The 25,479-nt window shown below is 29.2% G+C and overlaps 1 protein-coding gene across 1 annotated transcript in view; it reads right to left on the bottom strand.

The window, feature by feature from the left end:
• The window catches only part of Oamb (Octopamine receptor in mushroom bodies), a 130,356-nt gene that overhangs the window by 58,863 nt on the left and 46,014 nt on the right, over positions 1 to 25,479 (bottom strand). Inside the window, exons 2-4 of the mRNA XM_065505039.1 lie at positions 11,835 to 12,126; positions 6,241 to 6,477; positions 350 to 1,271 (exon numbers count right to left, since the gene is read on the bottom strand). Of these exons, the coding sequence (XP_065361111.1) occupies positions 350 to 1,271; positions 6,241 to 6,477; positions 11,835 to 12,086 (1,411 nt within the window). The 5' untranslated portion in view covers positions 12,087 to 12,126. The remainder of the gene's footprint in view (positions 1 to 349; positions 1,272 to 6,240; positions 6,478 to 11,834; positions 12,127 to 25,479) is intronic.

Raw genomic sequence — 25,479 nt, 5'->3', positions numbered from 1 at the left:
GAAACCATATGACTTCAATACAATTGCGTTCTAATTGAAGCACACAAAACTTTGTAAACATGTCACTATACCGCTCACCGTTGATTGGAACGTTCTGACAATGATACCACAGGCCCGTAAAGCGCACAAAAAAGTGAGTTCTGTAATGTAGTTTCAACAATGGCTTAAAGAATATCATCCAAAAGCGCCTATTCTATTTACTAACACAGCCATTTAACCAAATGTGTGCTTCATCACTGAACAAAATGAAAAACCTTAACTTTTTCTCTTCCTACCTACCACTGTGCAATATTCACTCATTCATTTCACTTCATTAGAGTAGATTATCATCATCATTGCTGCCACTTACCCTTTGTAGTCTTGAAACCCTGATTAATGGCACGTGTTGTGCGTACAGCTGCCCGATAGATGCGCCAATAGAAGAACAACATGACAAACATCGGTATGTAAAAGGATCCCAGAGCAGAGTATAAAACATAACCACGATCATTTGTTAACTCACACTTCCAGGGACAGGCTGGTGGTGTTGTATACGAATTAAATGCCGATGACGATGACGAGGTGCTATAGGTTGATGTAGTTGGTAGGGCTCTATTATCCTGCCCCACCACTCTACCTGAGTCTGCTGTGTCGTAATACAAGGCTGATGTTGGATCATTATTGTAACGTATACTACTACTTTCTGAACTGTCACTTGTTGTTAAAGTGTATTCATCATCATCATCAGCAGCATCAGCTACAGAAATCTTACTATTATTTCCTGCGTCAGCATCATCCTCATCTTCATTGTTCGTATAGTGTTTGTTTTTGTTGTTGTTAATGTCAGCAGGAGCATTACTATCATCAGTATCAACAACAACCCGATTACTTACACTTTTATTATCCGTATTATGATTTTGTAAATGCGCATAGTAGGGATCATATGGATTAAATGAATTATACAATGACGACGCTGAATACAATGACGGCGATGACTTGGCTGAGGTTCTTCTTGTTTGCCTCAAAGCCTTGGCTACCGATGCAGGTGCTGGTGGTGTTTTGTAGGGAGCATTTGTTGTGGTTTTTACGAATGCTTTTCGTCTATTTCCTTTGTGTTTTAATGATTTCGCTGATGATGATGAGGGTGCTCTTACGCCTGCTACTCCAGCTATAGATGACGATGTAGTTGTTGTTATTGTTGATGATGAGTCCGTTGCTACTGTTGTTGTTGTTGTACTAGTGGCATAATAAAGCGTATAATTTCCCCTTGTGTAAGTTGGTTGTATCATGGGCTGCAAGTAAGCAAGTATTTAGTCAGATAGTTATATGCATACGTTGAAATATTAAGAGAATTGCATATAAAAATATTATCTCTATGTTCAGTGATTTAGAAAAGAAAAATAGTGTGTTTGTTTAATAAGAATTCCTCTAGATTTTTTTTTTGTTTCATAAATATTTATAGTTATTTTCTATTAAAATCTGTTGGGGTTTTAGTTTAAAGTGTGTCACAAGAACTTAAACTGCTAAGGGAATTTATGAACTATTTCAATAGCAATAACTATTAAACATTTAATTATAAATACTATTATATTCACACTAGAGTATTCAAAACCGAAAACAGGTAAACCGGTTTTTTTCATCTTTGTAAAATCAACCGGTTTCGGGTTTCTTAAACTATTCGGTTTTTTGATAAACCGTATTTTTTAAGGCGGTTAATCGGTTTTAACGAAATACTTTGTAAAGCTTATTTGATCATATTATTAAAAATTATTTCGTTAACAATCTTCGTGGAGTAAAAAGTTTTAAAACTTTTTTGACTGGCCTGGGCGATCTTTGTCTTCAGTCACCACCTCTGAACAGAACAAATCATCTCTCGCATGCTAAAACAGATGGAACACATTCACCTTTAACGTGTAAGCCGTGAGCTTCAGATGCAAATTAAAGAAGTAAAGCAAAACTTCCCGCATATGAAGTTTTGTTAGCACAAAGTTTGACATTTCGAAGCAAAAATAAAACGTTTAAAAAACCACGTTCAAAAGATACATCATCTGACGTTTTCTATAGAAAACTAACGTTATCGACAACTTTTCTATAGAATACTAACGTTATCGATAACTTCTCTATAGAAAAATAAAGTTATCGATAACTTTTCTATAGAAAACTTAATTTATCGATAACTTTTTTGTAGAAAACTAAAGTTATCGATAACTTTTCTGTAGAAAAATAAAGTTATCGATAACTATTCGTTAGAAAACTAAAGTTATAGATAAATTTTCTATAGAAAACTAAAGATATCGATAACTTTTCTGTATTAAAAATTAGATGACCCGACAGACGTTGTCCTGTTAAATTAAAAAAAACGCTTATTGGCCAAGCTCCAAACGAATTTAGATATTTTGAGTTTTTATATAAAAAATCGCTTTTTGTTCAGAAATATGAGTGATCACAGATCGAGCTCCTTTTCTTGATTAAACGCTTATTGGCCACATTGTTAGCAAATTTAGATATTTTGTGTTTTTATATAAAAAATCGCTTTTTGTTCAGAAATATGAGTGATCACAGATCGAGCTGCTTTTCTTTATTAAACGCTTATTGGCCAAGTTATTAGCGAATTTAGATATTTTGAGTTTTTATATAAAAAATCGCTTTTTGTTCAGAAATATGAGTGATCACAGATCGAGCTGCTTTTCTTTATTAAACGCTTATTGGCCAAGTTATTAGCGAATTTAGATATTTTGAGTTTTTATATAAAAAATCGCTTTTTGTTCAGAAATATGAGTGATCACAGATCGAGCTGCTTTTCTTGATTAAACGCTTATTGGCAAAGTCATTAGCGAATTTAGTTATTTGGGTTTTTATATAAAAATTGATTTTTACTAACGATTTTAGATATTGTGAGTTTTTATATAAAAAAACGATTTTTTGTCAGAAATATGAGTGATCACAAATCGAGCACCTTTTATTGATTAAACGCTTATTGGACAATTATTAATGATTTAAGATATTGTGAGTTTTTATTTTTTTGGTCTGATGTGGACAAATTTTATTTCTGTAGAAACTTTTGCCGACTAAATTAAAAAAAAAACGGTCCAGGCGTCCTGCGATTTTGGATATATCGCAAAAAAATTGGCATTGTCAATTTTTCTTTCAGTAAAAACTTAAATTGGATTACTATGAATATTTAAACAAAAAATTAGCCCGATTTTGGATAAATCAAAAAAAGTGGGCGTGGTTAATTTGTCATTCCGTAAAAACCTAAGTTGGACTATGCCCAACATATTAAAAAAATTCTAAATCGGTTCGGCCGTTCTCAACTGATGCAATTACCAACGAACGACATTTGATTTTTATTTATATAGATGAAAGTTATCTATTACTACGTTTATACGCAAATAAAAATATTGCAATTAAGAAAATTTTACGTATAAACAGTGAATTAATTTTTAATTTGCAAATAGCTAACTCACGAAAACAATTCCTGATTAACTACACTATTTGCAAATAAGATTTTAAACATTGCCAAATTTTTAACGTTTTTAGTTTTTCTTTCGTTATTTTAAATATTTCATTGCGTTTTTGCTTTTGAATTGTAAGACAAACAAGAATTTTTAATTCTGTCATTTTTGCATTTAAAAAAATAAGAATTTTCCGTAACCAAAGTGACATATAAACAGAGTGTTATGGTGTTTTCTTTTCTGGCATAAATACTGCATTTATTCTGCCTTTTACCTTTCTTTGTGTTCTTTTCTGAAAAAAATATAGTTTGGTTCTTTTCTAATAATGTTACCATAAAACCCTGAAGATATACTACATGTTTCACCCTCAATTTTATCAAAGGGTTAGAAATGCACCACTTTTTTTGTAAGCAAAAAGTATAGTTTTTTAATATTTAGTAGCAAATTGCATAATTGGTAATGATTTTTGTTCTATTGTGATCGTTAAAAATGCAACACATTATGAGGGTATGGGTAGCATTTAATAAATGGTACACAATATATAGGCAACATTTTGTGTCAGAAAAGAAAACACCATTAGTTAATTGCAAATTATTTTTATTTGCGAATAGGCTACGTATAAACGTAGTATTTAACTTTTCTATAGAAAGTTAAGGATATCGTAAACTTTTCCAAAAAAATTAATGTCATCGACATTTTCTTTATAGAAACTTAAAGTTATCGACAGCTTTTCGATAGAGAATATAAATTATCGATAACTTTTCTATAGAAAATTAAAATGATCGAAATAAAGTTATCGAAAATTTCTGTAGATAACTTATCGATATTTTTTTTAATTAAATTTATCGATAACTTTTCTATAAAAATTTTGTATTATCGAAATTTAAAGTTATCAATAACTTTGGTATAGAAAATTAAGGTCACCGATAAATTTAAAAAAAAAATAATGTTAATGATAACTGCTTTACTCTAAAGTAAAATTATGTTCAGTATATTTTTTATGGAAGGTAAAATTATCGAACTATTTCTTATAAGTAGAAAGTGGAAGTTGTCGAAAACTTTTCTATATAAAATAAAAGTTGTTCACAAAATTTTAATTTGTTGAAAATTTTTCTATTGCAATTAAGAGTATCGATACGTTTAATGAAAAGTTAAAGAAATATTAAAGTTATCGATAAATTTTTCTATAAAATCAAAGCTAATGAAATCTTTTTTCTGTAAAAACAAAAAATTTAAGTTATTGATGAATTGCTTACAGGAAATAAAGTTACCTACATTTGTGTATAGAAACTATTCGACTATTTAGATTGATACAGAAAAAATAAGCTATCGATACATTGTTCAAAGGCTGTAGTAATACTTTCAATAGCGTACAGATTTCAACATAAATTATTATGTATTAAAGCCTTTTAGTTTTTTAATCTTTTACATTTTGTCCACTGCCCTAAAGAGACATGTTTATAAAATTAACATATTACTTATTCAAGGTCTTTTAGGCCCAAAACTCTAATATTAAGTATTAAGTTTTATTTTCTTGATTTATAAAATGTTTAGTTGGTTTAATATTTAAGTTAAGGTCTTTGTTTGGTCTGATTTGATTTTTCTTTTCTTAAGTATGTGAACATTTAAACTTCATTTCCTGTTGTTTTATTTTATGAGCACCATAAATTTTGATTTTTGTTTTGTTTGTATTTTCTTTTTGCACCCTCAACATTAAAAAACTTTTTTTTTTGGAATTCGAGGCCATAAAGTAAGACAACTAATAAATTTATTACCTTCAAACCTACTTAAAAACTCATAAAACTTGACCAATTTATGTCAAGCATATATTTTTTGGGTATTTTTTCAAACTTTCCTTGTTTTCATTTCGATGTCAGTTAGTTTTTTGGCACTATCTTGTATTGCCAGTAAAAAAAAAAAGAACTGTGAATACAAAAATAACAAAATCAAAAAAATAAGACCAAATTTTTGTAGTAAAATAAATTGTGCTGGGCTTTTTAAGACAATTTAGTGTTTAAGAGTGAAATATACGAGGATTGTTTCACAGTTTGGCTATTTTACAAAGTTATATAAAAAAGTGATCGAGAGAATAAAACATCTTAACTAATATTGAAGAAATGTCTTACACAGTAGTTCAAACTGTAACTTCCTTTTTGAGAAAATTAACAATAACGACTTTGATTAGACTACCCTCATATATGAACCAAAAATATTTAAATTTTTTTAGCGTCCATGCCTGGGTGAATGTCCTTTTCCGCTCCATATGTTAGCCTACTTGTTTATTTATACACATTTTCTAACAATATGTGTATGTAAATTTTTGTAATTTGCAAATCTTTTTAACAAAAATAACAAAAACGACATTTGAGGACATACATACATAAGTAGAGAAATAAAAACAAAAATTTTAAATGCCAAAACACACAAATGTTGACAGTTTTATTACAATTGTATACAACAATAATAAAATACAATATTTAATTAACGTTTTTTTCTTGTTGTGCCTTTTATTGTTATTTTCTACATCTTTGCTGGTAATTACAGCCTACAGCGGAAGTTAAAACAAGCAGACACACATACACAAAGCGTCACCTTGTTGTTTTGTTTAAAATACTAAAGGAAGTCTTTGTTTAGAATACCAAACAAAATCATTTCATTATGAAAAATTATGAAAATTTATCATAATATTTGCTAAACTCTTTCTTTTTACACTTTTGTTTAAATATAGGCTACTTAAATTATTACTACTTTGTTTTTGTTAACCAGTTGTTAATGTAATGTAATATAATGGCTGTCTCCTACTCACCTTTTGATCTTTCCATCCAACGAGCGGCGGAAAACATATAACAAATGATAAAACCCAAATGCCGGCTATTAAAGATTTCGCTTTTTTGGTAGACATAATGCTGGGATACGTAACCGGTCGTGTTACGGCCACATACCGATCCAAAGAAATGGCACATAAGTTTAATATTGAGGCTGTACACATCCAGACATCGACGGCCAGCCAAATGCGACACCAAACATCACCGAATATCCAAACCTGTGGAGAAAAGTTATATAAAATATGAAAAAAACGTTTGTACAGTGAGACTACAGTAAGTATGATTAATATTAATAGCTAGTGTATGCAATAATATTAATCATACGTAAATTGGCAGCAATAATAGAACATTTGAGAAGCTGCAGAACAAAAGATACTTTTTCCATTTTTTTTACAAACTGATTTTTTGGTTTCAGAAAAAATTTGGATTTAGAAAAAATCAATTTCCCCAAATTTTTAAATTTTCAAAAAAGTACCTTTTGTTCTGCGGCTTCTCATTTTTAAAAATATATATCAACTAAACTAATCCAATTGAACAAATAAACCTAAAAAAATTGATATATTTTTGTCTGCAGTTAAGAGCTACTAAGCCTATTCAAAATAAAAATCCATTTGGTTTTGATATCTTTCACTTTGAATGAATTTAACATAACGGCATTGTCCATATATAAAATTCAGAATGGGACCATGTGGGGTTCTTGAGATAATTGAAATTAAGGGATATATTAGCAAGCATTTATTTTTGTTTTATTACTATTGGGTGTGTGACTTAAAAATGCAAGATTTACAATAGATAGCGCACAGTGCTTTGTTTTCATATAGGCAATGGACAAAAATAGAAGGAGTTATTGCAGACGAATAAAAATTAGTAGAATATTACCTTTCGGTAAGATTAAGAAAAAATATAATTCTTGAAAAAATCCGTGCAAGGACACGGGTACCTCCCATATATCCCGAACATATAATTTTGAATAAAATTCACATTTATACTCCTTTAAAATTAGGTTATAATCATTTTAATAAAGATATTGATGTTTGTGAAAATTTTTATTACAATCGCAGCAAGGATTCGGGTGGCTGCCATACATCCTTTTCCTTAAAAAACCTATAAACCTGAAAAAAAATTATTAATTTTCAGAAATTATTGTTCTCTTATAATATTAGATGCAAAATTATGAAAATTTTATCAGAAGGATATTCATAATTCCAAGACATCAATATTTCAATATCCTGTATAACATCTAATTTTTTTTTAAAAAATTCGTAAAATCCGTTTTTTTATTTTGGAACCAAGCATTAATTTAGTTATTAACATTTCAATTCTAGCAAGAATTTACATAACTGCCATATATCCTTTTTTTAAAAAATAGTGAAATATTGTATATATTTTCTAAATTCGGAAGGACGGATGGACGGACAAAATGTTGATAGCCTTATCGTTCAGCTGTAATATTAGAAACTGGATGTTGGATTACACTTTAAGTGTTCCTAATATCAGCAGAAGCTCATATTACTATCTCAACCTAAGAATATGTAGGATATATTCAATTATTGAGTTACTTACATTTACGGTGAAAATGTATTATTGATGGGTGCCATCAAAAACTAATTTTTTTAACGTCCTAGTCAAAACGGACAAATAATGATTTCACATTATAATAAATAAGAGATAGGCATTAGATAAAATTAAAGAAAAATTAAAATTGATTAACATGTTTTTTTTTCAAAATTAAATCAAACTTTTGCATTTTTTTTTATTTCAGCAAAAAAACATACAACATCAAGAACCAAATAAAGACCTATTAATACACTTTATGCCATTAAACTACTTTTGTTAAATAATGCAATATTTCTTAGTTATTTAAAAGAAAAAACGGTATAATTTTATAAAAAACCAAAAATCTGGAGCTATTTCCGCAAACCATCAAATTGAAAATTTACGAAATGGTAATTTATACATTTAAACAAAAACAAAATTTTAATAGTTTTCATACGAATGGACAACTATTGATTACATTTTCTTATAGATAATACTTAAGGCTATTCAATAGTAAAACATAATTAAAATAGATTAACATATATTTTAGTAATATTCCAACAAATTTTTAGGATTACAATAAAAAAAATGTTAATTATTAAAAGTTGCGCAGATTAAACTGTTAAAATTTTTGACAAAAACAGTAATTTGCCATAATTCCACATTCATATTCTTTCATTTGCAGCCAATCGCGAGTTTATATCTTTTAAAAGAAACTTTTAACAATTATTTTAGTTAACCATAATTAACCATAATAGATATTTATAAAAAAGTCTTTTTTACGCAAATAAGTTATTTAGTTGTCTATTGAAAAATATAAATTTCATTAACATCAAAGACATGATCTTGTTTTTGATTTTTGTCCATTGAACAAAGCACTGTGTGGCGTATGTTTAAGTTTTTAATAACTTAAACTGTCATTTATTCTTACTTAATTATTGAACATTGTAGTGTAAAGAACAAAGTTTTTTTTTTGCTTCGAAAATGTAAAATTTTGTACCAACGAATCGCCATATGCGGGAAGTTTTGCTATACTTCCTTTGTTTGAAAAAGTGCAGCTAAAGCACACCGATTCCTTACCAAAGTATATGGTGAATGCGTTCATCAGTTTCAATGATCGAGAGATGCTTTGTGCGATTCGGAAGTGATGATTTTGAAGACAAAGATTACACCATCCAAAGAGGTTTGAAGACCAAGAATTGGAGGCTTTACTCCATGAAGACTGATGTCAAAGTCAACAAAATTTTAACTCAAGTAGTAATTTCAAAACGTTTACGAGCAGCAGGTTTGCGTGTCCGAAAAAATAAATTTGAATCGTAAATGTTTATTAATTTTCACAGTTATTTTAAAATGTCTCTACCTTCTCCTCCTCCTCTAGAATATGATTACAATTTCCTTTAATAAATTGAAACTCTTGAAACACAAACTGTCTTATATTTATTAATCATATTAATGGCTTTCTTACTGACAACTCCTCACACAGCTTTATCAAATCAAATCGTTTTTATGAATGTTTAACAAAAGCATATCAATTCTGCGTTTTCTATTTAGTATATTTAGGGAGGCATAGAAATTCAAGGTGAAAAATAACACTATACAACAAAATCAATTTTTTTACAAAATTACAAGTTCCGACCAATAAATTTTGATAGAGAAGACAAAAACAACAGACACGTGTATCGGCGTTTTGAAAGTTTACATTGGAATTTCATTTGAGGGGGGATTAAAGTTTCCTAACTCTGGCACATTCCATGTGATCCTTACATTTTAGGTATAAAATGTGTTCAGCAAAGTTATGTAAAATGTTACGGAGGACATTTTTGTAGATTATGTTAACACCTTAAATCCTCAAGGCGTGGGTCTTTTTTGTCCTTATTTTAAAAAAGAGCTGACTTTCTGGTTGAATTTTCCGTTTTGGTGTATTCAGGTACTTATAGTAAAATTTCACGGATAATATTTTTGCGAAACATTTTAACCCCTTAAATCCCTGCTTTAATTGTGTTTTTTGCTCTTTTTTAAAATAAGGACAAAAAATACCCATGCCTTGAGGATTTAGAGGATTTTGACATGGAAGGTAAAGTTCACCTAGGACAGCCAAACAAGTTTGAAGACCAACAATTGAAGGCATTACTCTATGTAATACTCAACCAGAGCTTGCAAACGGGAGCTACTCAATAAGCAATTTCAAAACGTTTTAGAGCAACAGAATTCATCCAAAAGCAGAGAAATTTGTTACCATACAAATTGAAGCCAAGATCCCTTGAAAACCATGTCCGAAATGATGCTTGAACTCTATAAAATAAATTAATTTTTGTATATCCATGGCGCTAAGGTAATTCTCTGTATTTGGTAGCATCAAAAGGGCCATATTTATTATGAGCTACTAAAATCTGACAAAATCATCACACGGAACCTGTACTGAACGCAATTGATTCGTTTGAAGTGAGAATTGGCAGATAAAAGCGCAGAATATGCAGCCAGATATGAAACCGTAATATTCTATCATGACAACACTTGGCCACATGTTGTCATGATACCTCTTAAAAACTATTTAGTATGAAGTGGTTGGGAAGTTTTGCCTCACTCGCTTCATAGTCCAGACCGTGGTCCATGATTTCATTTGTAATAAAAATTTTAACAAAAATAAAAGACATGTAAAATGTACACTCAAAGTACACGCTTGTACGCACACACAATTTTCTGAAAATAAGCGAATTCACTTAATTGGGAATAAATTCGAAAATAATCCATCGCTTTTTATGGTTGATATCTCATTTTGTTCCTACTACTTGTGGCTTTGCGATAAAGCAATAAATCTAAACAATTTCTGCCGTTTTCGATTTTTCATGATTTTTCTAAAACAAAAAAATTGGATATTTTTACATAAAAAATATATTTTTTGCTTCAATTTGCTATTATAACTCCGAAACTACTGAGCCGATTAAAACGCAATATATATGTGGAAATTTGTACATAGCAAGGGGAAAATGTTCTCAATATTCAATCAATCGAAAGAAGAACATTAACTATTCAATTTTATGTATATGAAACAAAAAAGTTAAATTTTGTGAATATGAGCGAATTCACTTCATCGTGAATAAATACGAAATGAATCAATCGATTTTTATCTCCCATATCTCATTTTGTTGCTATTATATGCAGCTTTGCGGCAAAGTAATAAACTTGATGAAGTTTTGCCGCTTTCGATTTTTCATGAGTTTTTTAAAACACAAAAATTTGCTATTTTCACGTAAAAATATGTTATTTGCTTCAATTTGTTATTATAACTCGGAAACTACTGAGCCAATTAAAGTGCAATATATAACCGGATTAAAGATTATGTAAATTTTAACAGTCCTAAGTTTACTTCAATAATATCGGACTAACCGTTTTTGAGTCATCATAAATTATGTGGAAAAACATTTGAAAAAATTCACAATTTTAGAAAAACAAATTTAAAAAAAAATCTATCCATAGAATTTCAAAATTTTACCATTTTTGTACTACTGGAATCACAATACATCAAAATTGTGTAGTGGTTTAAAAACCCTTCAACATTTTTTCGATTTTGTTGCCCTGTGTAATTGATGGAAATGGAAGACATGCGATGTCCTTTGTTCAAGGACGATTTTTGTTTCAATATCCAGTTTTCAAAATTAAATATTGTAAAAATTGTATAAGATGCTGTTAAAAAGTTATATTCAATTGACTTCAATTCAAAACATCATTCTTACACGCAGAGAAAAAATATGGTTCTGTATGGTTGAGACAACTATACTATGTTCTTTGTAACAATATATTGTTGTCGTACACATATAATTGTTATTTTATCTTTGAAAAATTTCAAATTTTGTATGACCATGAAAAAACCTTTGGTACACAGGTTTGGAACGGGTAAGGCCAATTTTCTCCATTTTTTGTTTCCTCCCTAAATTATTAGATTTTATTTTTAAAGAAATTTATTTGTTTATCACTAGTATTTCAAGCATTTTATTGTCCATATATAAAATATTTTCTATTTAACCTCTCTATTACTTACCTTAAACACCTCCCATGTTGCGGAGAATGGCAAAACGGCTAAGCCGACCAGTAAATCAGCCACCGCTAAATTAACAATAAAAAAGTTGGTTACACTGCGCAACTTATTGGAACAGAAAACAGCGGCAATAACTAAAAGATTTCCTCCTATTACTAAAACATTGATAAATTCGAGTATCGCTAGTGAGATCAAATTTGAGGGTTCCGTCCATTTTACCGACTTGATTAAATTATCACACTCTGTTTCATTCATGGCGGTAACTCAATAATGGGTGTTGAAATGTATTCACTACCTGCAACAAAAAAGAAGAGAGAAACAAAAAATAACATTTAATTAAATATATTAGCAAAACATAATAAAGGATTAAAATTCAGCTGTATTTCAAAAATTTTAAAGAAAATTGAGCTCATATTTTTATATAACAAAAGAAGATATGAGAGCAGCTAACTATGAATATTTGATAATACTTGGGGCAATTCCAGCTTCCACTTTTCTTACCTTTAACATATTTTAATATTTAAAGAAGTAAAATTACAAACATTTTATGAATTTTGCTAAATTAAGTCTACATTAATCCTCATTATAATTTTGGAAACATACTTTTAGTAATCGTGAATAGTGCATATAATTATTTTAATTATTATAATTAATATTGTAAAACAAGTTAATCAGAAACAGCTCTACTTTTACATATTTAAAGCATTTGCTATAATAAATTTCAATCTTAAATGTTTATTAATTTTCACAGTTATTTTAAACTTCTCCTCCTCCTCCTCCTCCTCCTCTAGCGTATGATTAATATTTCCTTTAATAAATTGAAAATCTCGCTTAAGCACTCATACGCCTTCAAACTGTCTTATATTTATTAATCATATTAATTGATTTCTTCTTTACAACTCCTCGCACAGCTTTATACTGCACTCATAATACCTGTCAACTAAATCAAATCGTTTTTATGGATGTGTAACAAAAGCATATCAATTCTACGTTTTCTATTTAGTATATTTAGGGAGGCATAGAAATACAACTGGAAAAATAATCAATAAATAAACCATTACGCTGGGTACCAAAATAAACTCAATCGATAAATGTGTTTGTGTTAATCTATCTTTAATAAGTTTACAGTATTTTTATACAATAAATTTCTAGGAAACTTTAAAGCTCTAACAAACGTAGTTATTTTTATATCTGACCACTAACTGACCGGCAAATGTGGTCGAAATGTGTATTCAAGCGGTGGCTTTTAAAAATATTTATTTTTTTCTAAAGTTCATAGTTTTATTTGTTTTCAATTTTTTTTCCGGTTTGTAGTTAACTATGGGAGGTTTAGTAGGATGAATAAATGATTGGTAACATTTGGAATGTAGGAAATTAAACAAGATGACTAAAATAAATCTGCACATTATCGACTTTAAAGCATGATTTTCAATACATTTGTATTGATTTTCATTTAATTTGTTTCGAGATTCTTAATTTAAGCTGAAAAAATTGATTTTTCGATACAAATATTTTCATATCAACGACGCAAATTTGAAGACATAACACAGAAAAAACTATTTCTTAAACCGTTTCAATTCAAATATTTGTCACGTATTGAACTGGTTTCAATTATTTCATAATTAAATCAAGTATTCATTTGCTCAAAAACAAAATTTCTTGATATTTTCTATTGAATTTTGAGTTTTGAATTTGATTATTTTGACAATTGAATATAAAATTTTCGTTATTGGATGAATTTCAAATACAAAAATTATTGAAAAGATAATTTTCGTAATTGGAAACACATTTTTGTTATTTTTTGTGTTTCAATTACGAAAATTATCTATTCAATAATTTTTGTATTTGAAATTCAACCAATAATGAAAATTGTATATTCAATTGTCAAAATAATCAAATTCAAAACTCAAGATTCAATAGAAAATATCAAGAAATTTTGTTTTTGAGCAAATGAATACTTCATTTAATTATGAAATAATTGAAACCAGTTCAATATGGGATAAATGTTTGAATTGTAATATAATTTTTTCTGTGTAAGGCACAAACTGAAACAAAAATGACGCAAATCGAAGGACTAATGGCGCAACTTCGAAGCCACGCGAAACTGAAACAAAATAGACGCAACTTCGAAATCACAGACATTGTAAAAAGACTCAACTTCGAAACGAGACAAACAGAGGTATTGGAGTATAAATTAATACTATGCAACAAATGAAGACTTTTGGAAAATCACATGATCATGACAGTATAGGTTCGACTCTACTACTAAAGGGTAGTACAACACTATACTCAGTTTGTCCATTTTGGTGACCCATTTTTTTATGGGCCCCAAAGTTTTTGAAAATCAGTGGGGCCTCTAAAAAAGGTGTCATCAGATTTTGGTTAACAGCTAATTCAGACCTTATGATACGGCTTAACTTTATATGGCAATAATATACCTAAGAGTTCGCCAAATAAATTTTGTTAAAATTTTTTTTCCAAAAAAAATAGCTTTTTCGTGCACTTTTGTTGAAAGTGGTCAGTGTTGTGGAGCTTCTGAAGAATAAGTATAAGCTTTTTATATAAGTTTTTGATATCGGTGGAAACCTTATGACTTGAAGATTGATAGTTTAGTGAAATCAATTAATTTTGTGTTTTTTCGGACGTCATTTACCTTAACAAATAACAATATTTTAAAATGATGATTTTCCATCAAGAAAAATATAAACTTTGAACAGTTACAGACATCACAACAAAATTTGGAAGTAATATAGATCTAAATGTTCTTAAGTCAATCTTTGTTTTCAAAGATCGAAATTCCTAAAACGGGGAAAATGTGTTCCAAAAACTGATTTTTTTTTAGAAAATAGCCCACTTTGACGTTAATTACAGTATGATAGTAAAAACGTTTTGTACGCATATAAACAACATATAGGGCAATAAAAATGTGAAGAGTTTTTGAGGATCGGCGCTTTGAGTTTTTAGAATTTTTTACTCAAACCTAAAATTTTGTTTCAAAATTGGCCAAGTTTGGATAGGGCTGGGGGGTACAATGTCCGCTTAAGTTAGTCAAATTTTACTTTATACTTTTTTCCATTAATTTCTCTTTCCATATCATAAAAAAGTGTATATAGTCCCAAAGAAAATTAGTTTTTTTTAAAGAAAAAACATAGGGACTTTTTTGGAAAAAAAACTTAAAAAACACACGCATACAAAGTTGAAATATATAAAAAGATGCTTCAACTTTGGATGCGTGTAACTTTTTATAGGGACGAAATAATTGTTATCAGTTTGTTTTATTTTCTTTAGAATTTTATCGCAAATATACGTCATATATAAAAAAAAAATTTTGACCTTTGGTAGGCCCATCATATATAAAATACGAAAAAGATCGAGCAAAATTTAAAAAAAAAATTAAACCTAAATATCTCTTGAACTAAAAGAGATAACCTACAGATAAAAGCATATTTTTTGTAGACCTTCTCAAGTTCTATCTATATTTTAAATTTCAGCTCATTCTAATCATAAATGGCTTTTTGGCGATTTTTTTAAAATGTGTGACATTGAGTGTCCACCCTACGATCCCCATTCCGAACACCTCAGTCGAGTAAATAATACAGCACAAGTGGGGACTTGATCATACTAGTTTAACAAAAGCTCTTTATTTTAGCGTCGAAAAATAGTAAAAACGAAAATTGTTAATGTACAAAGTGATCTTTATGTGCTATGTAGAGTGACTAGACACGTTCGGAACGCATTTATATGTTCACAAGAGTTGTTCAACTTTACCGTAGCTACAACATTGCTAAATATTGTTAGTGAAAAATTAGGAGACCCTGGAAGTTATTCTAAAAAAATTAAAAAAAAATGTTTCTTCTTATATTTTTTCAACAAAAGTGCACGAAAAAACTATTTTTTTCGAAAAAAATTTATAATAAATTTATTTGGCGGACTCTTAGCTATATTATTGTCATATAAAGTTAAGCCGTATCGCAATGTCTGAATTAGCTGTTAACCAAAAACTGATGACACCTTTTTTAGAGGCCCCACTGATTTTCAAAAACTTTGGGGGCCCATAAAAAAAAATGGGTCACCAAAATGGACAAACTGAGTATAGAGTTTTACTACCCTTTGGTAGTAGAGTCGAACATACATATACAGTCATGATCGTGTGTTTTTTTTCACTGTTGCACTGTGTTAATTCAAAGTATTTGACATTGTTAGCTATAACCAAGGAAACCAAAATATGCAAATGCATGTTTTTTCTGGTGAGTCTAATGAGCACATGGATAAGATATTTACACGTTTCAGAACTATTTAAGAATTTTGGCATCGATTTGTTAGTGCATATTTTTGTACATATATGTGTTTTAAGAGCATATTTATGTCATATTTTGCGTTTTTAGAGCATATTTTACTGTTTAATAGCATATTTTGAGTTTATCAAAAACAAATTTTGTCTTACTTATTTTTCGCTGTTGTATTACAGGTTTTTACTTCCTTTGTTTAAAATTCAAAATTGAAAATAACAATTCGAAAAATTTTTTTATCCAAAAAATGAAAAAACTGAAAAAAAAATTTTGTTCACCTAAAAATATTAAAATTTTTGAAGTATAATTAGGTGAAGGGTATATAAGATTCGGCACAGCCGAATATAGCTCTCTTACTTGTTTTAATATAAAATAAGCACTATTTTAATAATAGCTCCATCTAAATATCAAATTTTAGTTCTAATTCAAACTTAACCGTTCTAAGTGTTAAAGAAATATTGTCTTTTAAATTTGCTCCTGTAACATCAGTTGATGTCGAAAGAACATTTTCTATGTTTAAAAATGTTTTCAGATCCAATAGACAACGATTTTTATTTGAAAATTTAAGTAAATTTTTTTTGGTTAAAAATTATGTAAAAGTTTGTTTTTTAAGAGCATATTTTTTAAATTTTAAGAGCATATTTTAAAGTTTTTACTGCATATTTAAAGCGCCTAAAACGCTTTTTTTAGAGCATATTTCCGGTTTCCCTGCTATAACATTTAACCAACTTTCTGGCAACATATGGATTCTGAGCCAAAACTACTGCTAATCTTTTGAGGCCATGATAGAATCAAACCAATATCGGTTACTATCTTCCAAAGTGAAGAGTATCCCAGAGAGTGCATTCTGCATCGATAGAAACAAATCTTAGACGGACCGGGCAAGGCCTGGAATATAAAGCGGGTGAGGAAAACTTCCCAACCACTTAATTCTAAATACTTTTTAACAGGTATTGGCCGCATTTTCTGGACGGTCGCTCGCTTCAAACGAATCAGTTGCATTCGGTACAGGTTCCCTGCGATGGTCTGGCCAGATTTTAGCAGCTCATATTAGCTAAGACACCTTTGCTGCCACCAAATACACAGCATTACCTCAACGGCATGGATGTTTGGCTTTGGTGTTGATTCGGCTGGTTGGCTGGGTTTCACGTACAATCTCCTTTGCTTCGGGTTATCGTAATGGATCCCTTTTTCATTCCAAATAATGATTCGGTACAAAAATGTTTGTCTTTTATAGCGTTCAAACATCATTTCGGACAGGCAAAATCGTCTTTCAAGTTCTCTCGGATTCAATTCCTATTCGTGACCAATTTCCCCACTTTTGGATGAATCCTGCTGCATTTTGAAATTGTTGCTTGAGTAGCTCCCGATGATTTTGCAAGCCCTTGTTGAGTTTCACAACAATATTCAAGGATTAATGTCTTAGTCTTCAAAACTTTTTGGCTGGCCTGGACAATCTTTGTCTTCCGTATCAAAACCACCACTTCTGAATTAAACTTACCATCTCTCGCATGATCAAACTGATGAAACACATTCACCATAAGCTTTGGTGAGGCAATTTTTTTTTTCAAATTAAAGAAGTAAAGCTAAACTTCCAGCATATGACTGTATGTTGGCAGAAAATACGAAATTTTCCAAACAAGAAAAAACTTTAATGTTCAATAATTAAGTGAGAATGAATGACAGGTATGTACCCTTCAAAATGACTTATAAGTTATTAAAAGCAAAAACCGCGTTCAAAAGATACGTCATTAATTGTAAATCCTGCATTTTTAAGTCATTTACCCATTATTTGTTAACTTTAGTGAAACCCATTGTTTCTATATTTTTATTAATTTTTTGATATTAAATTAGAAACAAAAAACTCCTGAAATTCATGTCAAAATTGTTTGTGTTTTTCACGAAATTTAGAAACAATGTGATGAACAATATCAAACGCAGATAACAATTTAAAAAAAAAATTGTTTACACGAATTATGAATAAATAGTATAAAGTCAAATCTAAAACTGTTAAAAATTTGATAAAATTTACATGTATTTTATCAAATTTTCCCCAAATTTTTTTGAAATCCCCAAATCCCTCCCCACGAAATTTTGTCGTCAAATTATTCATGAAATCCCCAATTTGGGTAGAAATCCCCTCATCTGGTTACACTGCAAGTGTTACACCAAACATTGTCAAGTCATGTCGTACTATTCAAGAATGCTCAGCCCCGATATGCAAGTCGATAGTGTTCTGGACTATTAATCCAGGGGTTGCGGATTCGACTCCTGCCAGAGACTCTGGGTGTTTCTGCAGGCAAGCAAAATTCTTCCCAGTTTGTGTTTGTTTAAAAAAAAATGCTAAACATAAATTTAAGTAAATTGAAACACAATTGTATAGCGAAATACCATGTGCAACATATGTTCAGTGCATGTTATAAGAAAGTTGACTGAGTTCTCATCTATAACACTTTAAATACTTTCAGTAAAGTAAGGAAATTTTACTTTTGTTTTTAATGCACTTAATTACTTCTACTGATTTTACTTCTATTAGTTGTTGAAAATTTAATTTTACTATTATTACTACTATTCTCATCATTACTAATACTGCTGCTGGTATAAATTTACACTACTATCATTACTTTAGACTTTTAGCTGTCTATTTGGCCTGCTAAATTCAACTTCTTATTTTCTTTTGATTTGTTTTTCTTCATTTTCATTTCCTCTTTGTTCACATTGTTACACAACTAATAGCATTAAGTACACTTTAGAGTACTGAAAATTAATTACAAAATTTAATAGAAATCTACACGCAACTTTCGAGAAGAATTGTGAGAAAAAAAACTTTGTTGTAACTGAAAAAAAAAACTTAAATGAAATGTATGAGATATTCAAGTTGGGAATTAAGTAAATGAAAATTGAATTGTATAACCTTGTAATGGGTGACAGAGGAATTTGAAATACATTCAAATAGGGTTGTAAAATAAAAAGACAAATAGTATATTGTATATGCCGCCACTAACAAGTTTACATTTTCATTGTTTTTTTTAAATAGAACTAGAATATTTGGACTATAACATAGAGTCTTTCTATGGTGAGCAGATGTTCATGTAGTAAGCCTTTTTCCGTGCCCCAAAAATATTAGGGGCTTGATAGCTGAAGAACACAACGAGAGCTTCGAATTATAATTTCAAAAATAAAATAAAATATCACCCTTTCATTCCATAAATCCATTCCCAACATATAATTCTTTAGCTTCATTCGAAGGTTTTTATTGAAATAGAATTCATTCTTCGTTCAACCTTTAATTGATTAAATTTTTCTTAATTCAAATCTAATACAATCTGAATTAAAATATTTTTTCTTCATTAAGTACTGTTTTTGTTTCGCATTTAATCAATTACAAAATTAATTGATAAAAAAATTACTTAAGCCTTTGTGTAATAATTTTAAAATGAAGAACAATTAAATCATACAATAAAGTTTATAAAGTTATTTTTTTTATGGATTTGAATTAAAGAAAATTTGAATGGTGTAATAAGGAATTAATTCTAAAAGATGAACTTTTCAGTACAATAAGGAAAAAACTTAAATATTTGTCAGTGAAGAAATGCAACCCATAAAAATGTATTGAGTGGTCAAAAGTACCAACATTTTAAAACTCTAAAATTTTTCTATTAGGTGCATGACTTCAAAATGCGGGATTTACAAGGCGGTTTTGTTTTGTATAACTTATATGTTATTTTGAAGGATACTACATATCTGTCATTTATTATCACTTACATTTTTTGTTGAATTTTATGCCAACAAAACGCCATATGCGGGAAGATCTGATTTACTTCTTTAATTTGAAAAAAAGTGCCGCAGAAGCACACCAAATTGCTCACCAAAGCTTGTGGTGAATGTGTTCCATGTTCGGGGGATGGTTTCTGAAGTTCAGCAGTGGTCATTTTGACACGGAGTAAAGTATCGCCCAGGCGATGTTTGAATCAAGAATTGGAGGCATTAATCCATAAAGATTATTGTCAAGCTCAACAAGAGCTTGCAAAATCATTGAGTGCTACTCAAGCACCAATTTCAAAATGTATGGGAACAGCAGGCTTCATCCAAAAGCAGGAAAATTGGGTATCATACGAATTGAAGCCGAGAGATCTTGAAGAACGATTTTGCACGTCCGGAAAGGAAATAATTTTTTCACCGAATCGTTACTTGATATGAAAAAGGAATCCATTACGATAACCCGAAGCGTAAGAAATCGTATGTGACGAATCGACACACAGTGCTTTGTTCAATGGACAAAATTCAAAAACAAGATCATGTCAATGATGCTAATGAAATTTATATTTTTGAATAAAAAGATTTTTTATAAATATCTTTTTTTGTCGTAACTTGACGTTGCTAAAGTTAGTATATTTTCAACATAAATTTTATGGAGAAAAATATATTTTTTTTATGATTAACTAAAATAATTTTTAAAAGTTTGTTTTAAAAGATATAAACTTGTGATTGACGGCAAATGAAAGAAAATGAATCTGGAATTATGGGAAATTACTGTTTTTGTCAAAAAAAAGTTTAACTGTTTAATCTGCGCAATTTTTAATAATTAAAATTTTTTTTATTGTAAGCCTGAAATTTTAAAACTTTTTTGGAATATTAGTAAAATATATGTTAATCTATTTTGATTATGTTTTACTCTAGAATAGGCTTAAGTAGTATCTATAAGAAAATGTAATCATTGGTTGTCCTTTCGTAAAAAAACTATTAAAATTTTGTTTTTGTTAAATGTATAAATTCACATTTCGTAAATTTTCAATTTGATGGTTTGGAGAAATAACTCCAGATTTTTGGTTTTTTATAAAATTATACCGTTTTTTCTTTTAAATAGCCAAGAAATATTGAGTTATTTAACAAAAGTAGTTTAATAGCATAAAGTGTATTAATAGGTTTTTATTTGGTTCTTGATGTTGTATGCTTTTTGCTGAAATCCAAAAAAATGCCAAAGTTTGATTTAATTTTGAAAAAAAAAACATGTTAATCAATTTTAATTTTTCTTTAATTTTATCTAATGCCTATCTCTTATTTATTATAATGTGAAATCATAATTTGTCCGTTTTGACTAGGACGTTAAAAAAAATTGTTTTAGATAGCACCCAAAAATAATTAATTTTTACCGTAAAAGTATGTAACTCCATAATTGAATATAACCTACATACCCTTAGGTTGAGATAGTAATATGAGCTTCTGCTGATATTAGGAACACTTAAAGTATAATCCAACATCCAGTTTCTAATATTACAGCTGAACCATAAATCTATGAACATTTGAAAATGACCGTCCATCCGTCCTTCCGAATTTAGAAAATATATACAATATTTCAGTCTTTTTTTACAAAAAGGATATATGGCAGTTATGTAAATCCTTGCTAGAATTGAAATGTTAATAACTAAATTAATGCTAGATTCCAAAATAATTTTTACGATTTTTTTAAAAAACAATAGATATTATACAGGATATTGAAATCTTGATGTCTTGGAATTATGAATATCCTTCCGATGAAATTTTCATAATTTTGCATCTAATATTATAAGAGAACAATAATTTCTAAAAATTAATAATTTTATTCAGGTTTATATGGTTTTTAAGGAAAAGGATGTATGGCAGCCACCCGAATCCTTGCTGCGATTGTAATAAAAATTTTCACAAACAACAATTACTTTATTAGAATGATTATAACCAAATTTTAAAATGTTAGCAGTATAACTATGAATTTTATTCAAAATTATATATTCAGGATATATGGGAGGTAACCGTGTCCTTGCACGGATTTTTTCAAGAATTATATTTTTTCTTAATCATACTAAAAGGTAATATTCTACTAATTTTTATTCGTCTGCAATAACTCCTTCTATTTTTGTCCATTGCCTATATGAAAACAAAGCACTGTGCGACATGTTTCGTATTTGGTGGGAGCCAAAATGTCTTAGCTATTATGAGCTGATAAAATATGACCAGACCATCATATGGAACTTGTACCGAATCTGCATCTGTGAATTGATCATTGGCCAAAAAATGCCCAGAATATGCAGGCATGAAACCGTAATATTCAATCATGACAACGCTAGGCCACATGTTGCAATACCTGTTAAAAATCATTTACAAAGAAGTGGTTGGGAAGTTTTGTCCCATCCGTTTTATAGTCAGACCCCGTCCGACTACTATTTGTTTCGATCGATGTAGAACGTCCTCTCTGGAAAACTCTTCACTTTGGTACAGAGTATCCGATATTGGCTTGATTCGTTCTTGGAATCAAAAGATGGACAGTTCTTTTGGCTCGGAATCCATATGTTTCCAGAAAGATGGGAAAATGTTAGCCAACAATGGCCAATACAAATGTTTCAAAAGCTGAAAATTTGTTAAAATCCTGCATTATTAAGTCATACACCCGATATGTAATTTTAATTTTTATTAGAGGGTATTTAAGGTTCAGCTCAAATAAACATGGCTGCCACCATAAATTTGTAATTTCCTGGAATTTAACGCCTTTAAAATTATTATAATTATTTAAAATAAAATTTGGCTAACGAATTTATTATTTGCTTGAATAATTTATCAAAATTATTTTATTTGATAAGCCATTTCTTAAGAAACACATGTCAACAAAAACATAACAGTTATTTAACCTTTTATCATAAAAACAAATTAATTCCTTCTACTTTCTATTCCTAGAAAATTTTAATTTATTTTATTTTTCTGATAATTTAGGTATTAAAATTTCGAAAATAATTGAAAAACATAATACATATGTAACTATTTCAGGAAATTAATTTTAATTGAAAGAATGACACATTTAATTAAACCAGCAAAAACTTTACTTCTAATATGAACTGTCATCACTTGCTTTATGCATATATCGCAAATTCGATAATATGTACGAAGGTAATGCCGAAGTTATGTTCGGCATTACCTTCGTACATATGTCGTGCCTTGCATGATTGACAAGCAAGGCATGACTTGATAATATTTAAGTGTCATGTTGATAAACAATTCAACATGTGTCAGCATTTTTGTTTATTTTTCATAAAAATGTATTATTAATTATTTTTTTTAAGTTTTTTGACTTGCAAAACCAAATATGTATATAACCTGGCAATAATTATTTAGTATTGCTGAAAAAGGAAAATACATCTCTATTTTTACTTAGTGTAGGGTATTATAAGGTCGGGCTTGACCGATCATATTTTCTTACTTATTTTAATTAAAATTGGTTAAAAATCTTCATGTAGCTGAATTGCGAATTTGATTGAATATTCTTATAAAACAGATACTTTCAACAAAAAGCATCCTTAATTTAATTATATTTTAGCACCCACTGTGCCTAAGAAATTGTTCACTAATTTTACCAAACAAATTAGACAGAAAAAATATAAAACAATTACAGAAGCAACCCAAAAATTCCAAGCATTTTAAATTAAAAAGAAACCAAAAATACATAAATGACTTATTTCTAATTTAAGAATAGAAACCAACATCTGTTTAACACGTTTTAGCAAAAAAAAGGGTTGTTAAAGTTTTTCCCAAATTATGCATGATTTTTCAAACAACTTTTTTAATTAATATTTCTTAGCAGAACAAGTTTCTTAATATGCCTCCTTACAATTGTATTATTTTTTTTTACTTTTTAGACATTGTACATATTTTGCCCCTGACATTGATTGCTTTAACAGCAATATTCATGAAATTATTTATGTTTAATGCCAAAAAAAAAATAAAAAAATACAAAGTCACGACAATTGTTAACAAAATAGAAATAAAATGATTGAAAAAACCCCCTTGCAAACAAAAACGTTTATTCCTTATTCGTTATTTTTTATTTTTTTTCATTTTTTTATGACGTCAAATATGACTTAATAGTGATTGATTTCGTATTGTTTTTATTATTGTCTTTGCAACAATACCACCAACCACCACATTTATTACTCTCAATCACTTCGAGCTCTGTTAGCATTTCGATTATTATTGTTATCGTGCAAAAAAAAACTGCAAGGATACAGCCACTACCTTTGACAATAATAATGTATGCAGATATAAACTTGTTCAAAATGCAACAATAGCTATAAAAACAAAAACAAAAAGAAATCACAAAATAACAGATATGTACGTTTAATATTGATTATTTTGTATGGTTGCTGATTTATTCCTTCACTCTTTTTCTCTTTGCGTATTCTCATATTTGATGAAATGTCAGCAGTAGCAGAGACAACAATAACAAAAATGACATTAAAAATAAATTGAACTCTTGTTTTCAATCACCAATACAAATGTACACAGTGGGCTCATCTACTATTCACCTGCTTACTCACTCATACTTATTTGTTCCTTGTTTGAGTTGCCCTGCAGTTCACTGAACTAGTTCCTACACATCGAATTAGTTGTCATTGCAGGTGGCCGATTTGTACACTCTGCATAACAATTAAATTCAATAGTATTAATGCTCCAGCTCACAGTTGGGCAGAATCAAAAATTTTTGGAAATAAATCTGGCTTTTCTAAACGGCTGAACCGATCTGGACAAAAATTTGACTTGGGCGTAGACAAGGAGCAATCAAGTTTAAGTTATTAAAATGGACTCTACATGTATTGAGAAAACATGCTTGAGTGTTGTATTTATCTCTTATAATTTCCCAGTTATATGTATTTCAAATAGAAATTTTAAAATTTTACCATACCTTGGTCCGGTTTTTTAAAAATATAGCTCATACTTTTGGACCGAATGGACCCAATTTTTTTTGTTAGTTAAACAACAAAAGACTTCTGAAAAATATCAATTATGGATCCAAAAATAAACGATTTTCAATTTAAAAATTCAGAAAATAGTAGAATTTTGTTGTTGTTTTCAGAGCTTTTTTATTAAAGAAAAACTTTTTTTAAGAAAATATAAAAATTTTCTGTTTCTCTCTAAGGTATCTTTACGGGGAACATTTTAGTATAAAAAACATATCCTATTTTTCGAATATGTCGCACATACGTCCTTCGGAATTTGAACTATTTTTTTTTATCAAAATTTTAACTTTGGGCCACATTTACTAAAATCCCAAAGCCGGGATCAGAAAACGGAAAGCAGTTTTGAAACCTTAATGTATTCCCTATTTATCCCCATAGTATTTTCCCAGATCCGAAGGAAATATGGACCCTATGGACAAAATTGTAAATATGTCATTGTTGCGATTTTTGCTCTAATTTTTAGGATTTGCGGGATTCCTTTTAACCTTTGACAAGTCTTTTTATATTTTCTTATTTAGGATAACAAATTTCAAAAACGTTGAAAACTTCATTGAGTTCTGTTGATAAAAAAAAATTTTATTACATATTTATTGAGTT

The sequence above is a fragment of the Calliphora vicina genome, chromosome 1, assembly GCF_958450345.1.
Source record: "Calliphora vicina chromosome 1, idCalVici1.1, whole genome shotgun sequence".
In the NCBI taxonomy this organism is placed as follows: domain Eukaryota; kingdom Metazoa; phylum Arthropoda; class Insecta; order Diptera; family Calliphoridae; genus Calliphora; species Calliphora vicina.
The sequence above is the reverse complement of the archived record's forward strand: the minus strand, read 5'-3'. Positions and strand labels throughout refer to the sequence as shown.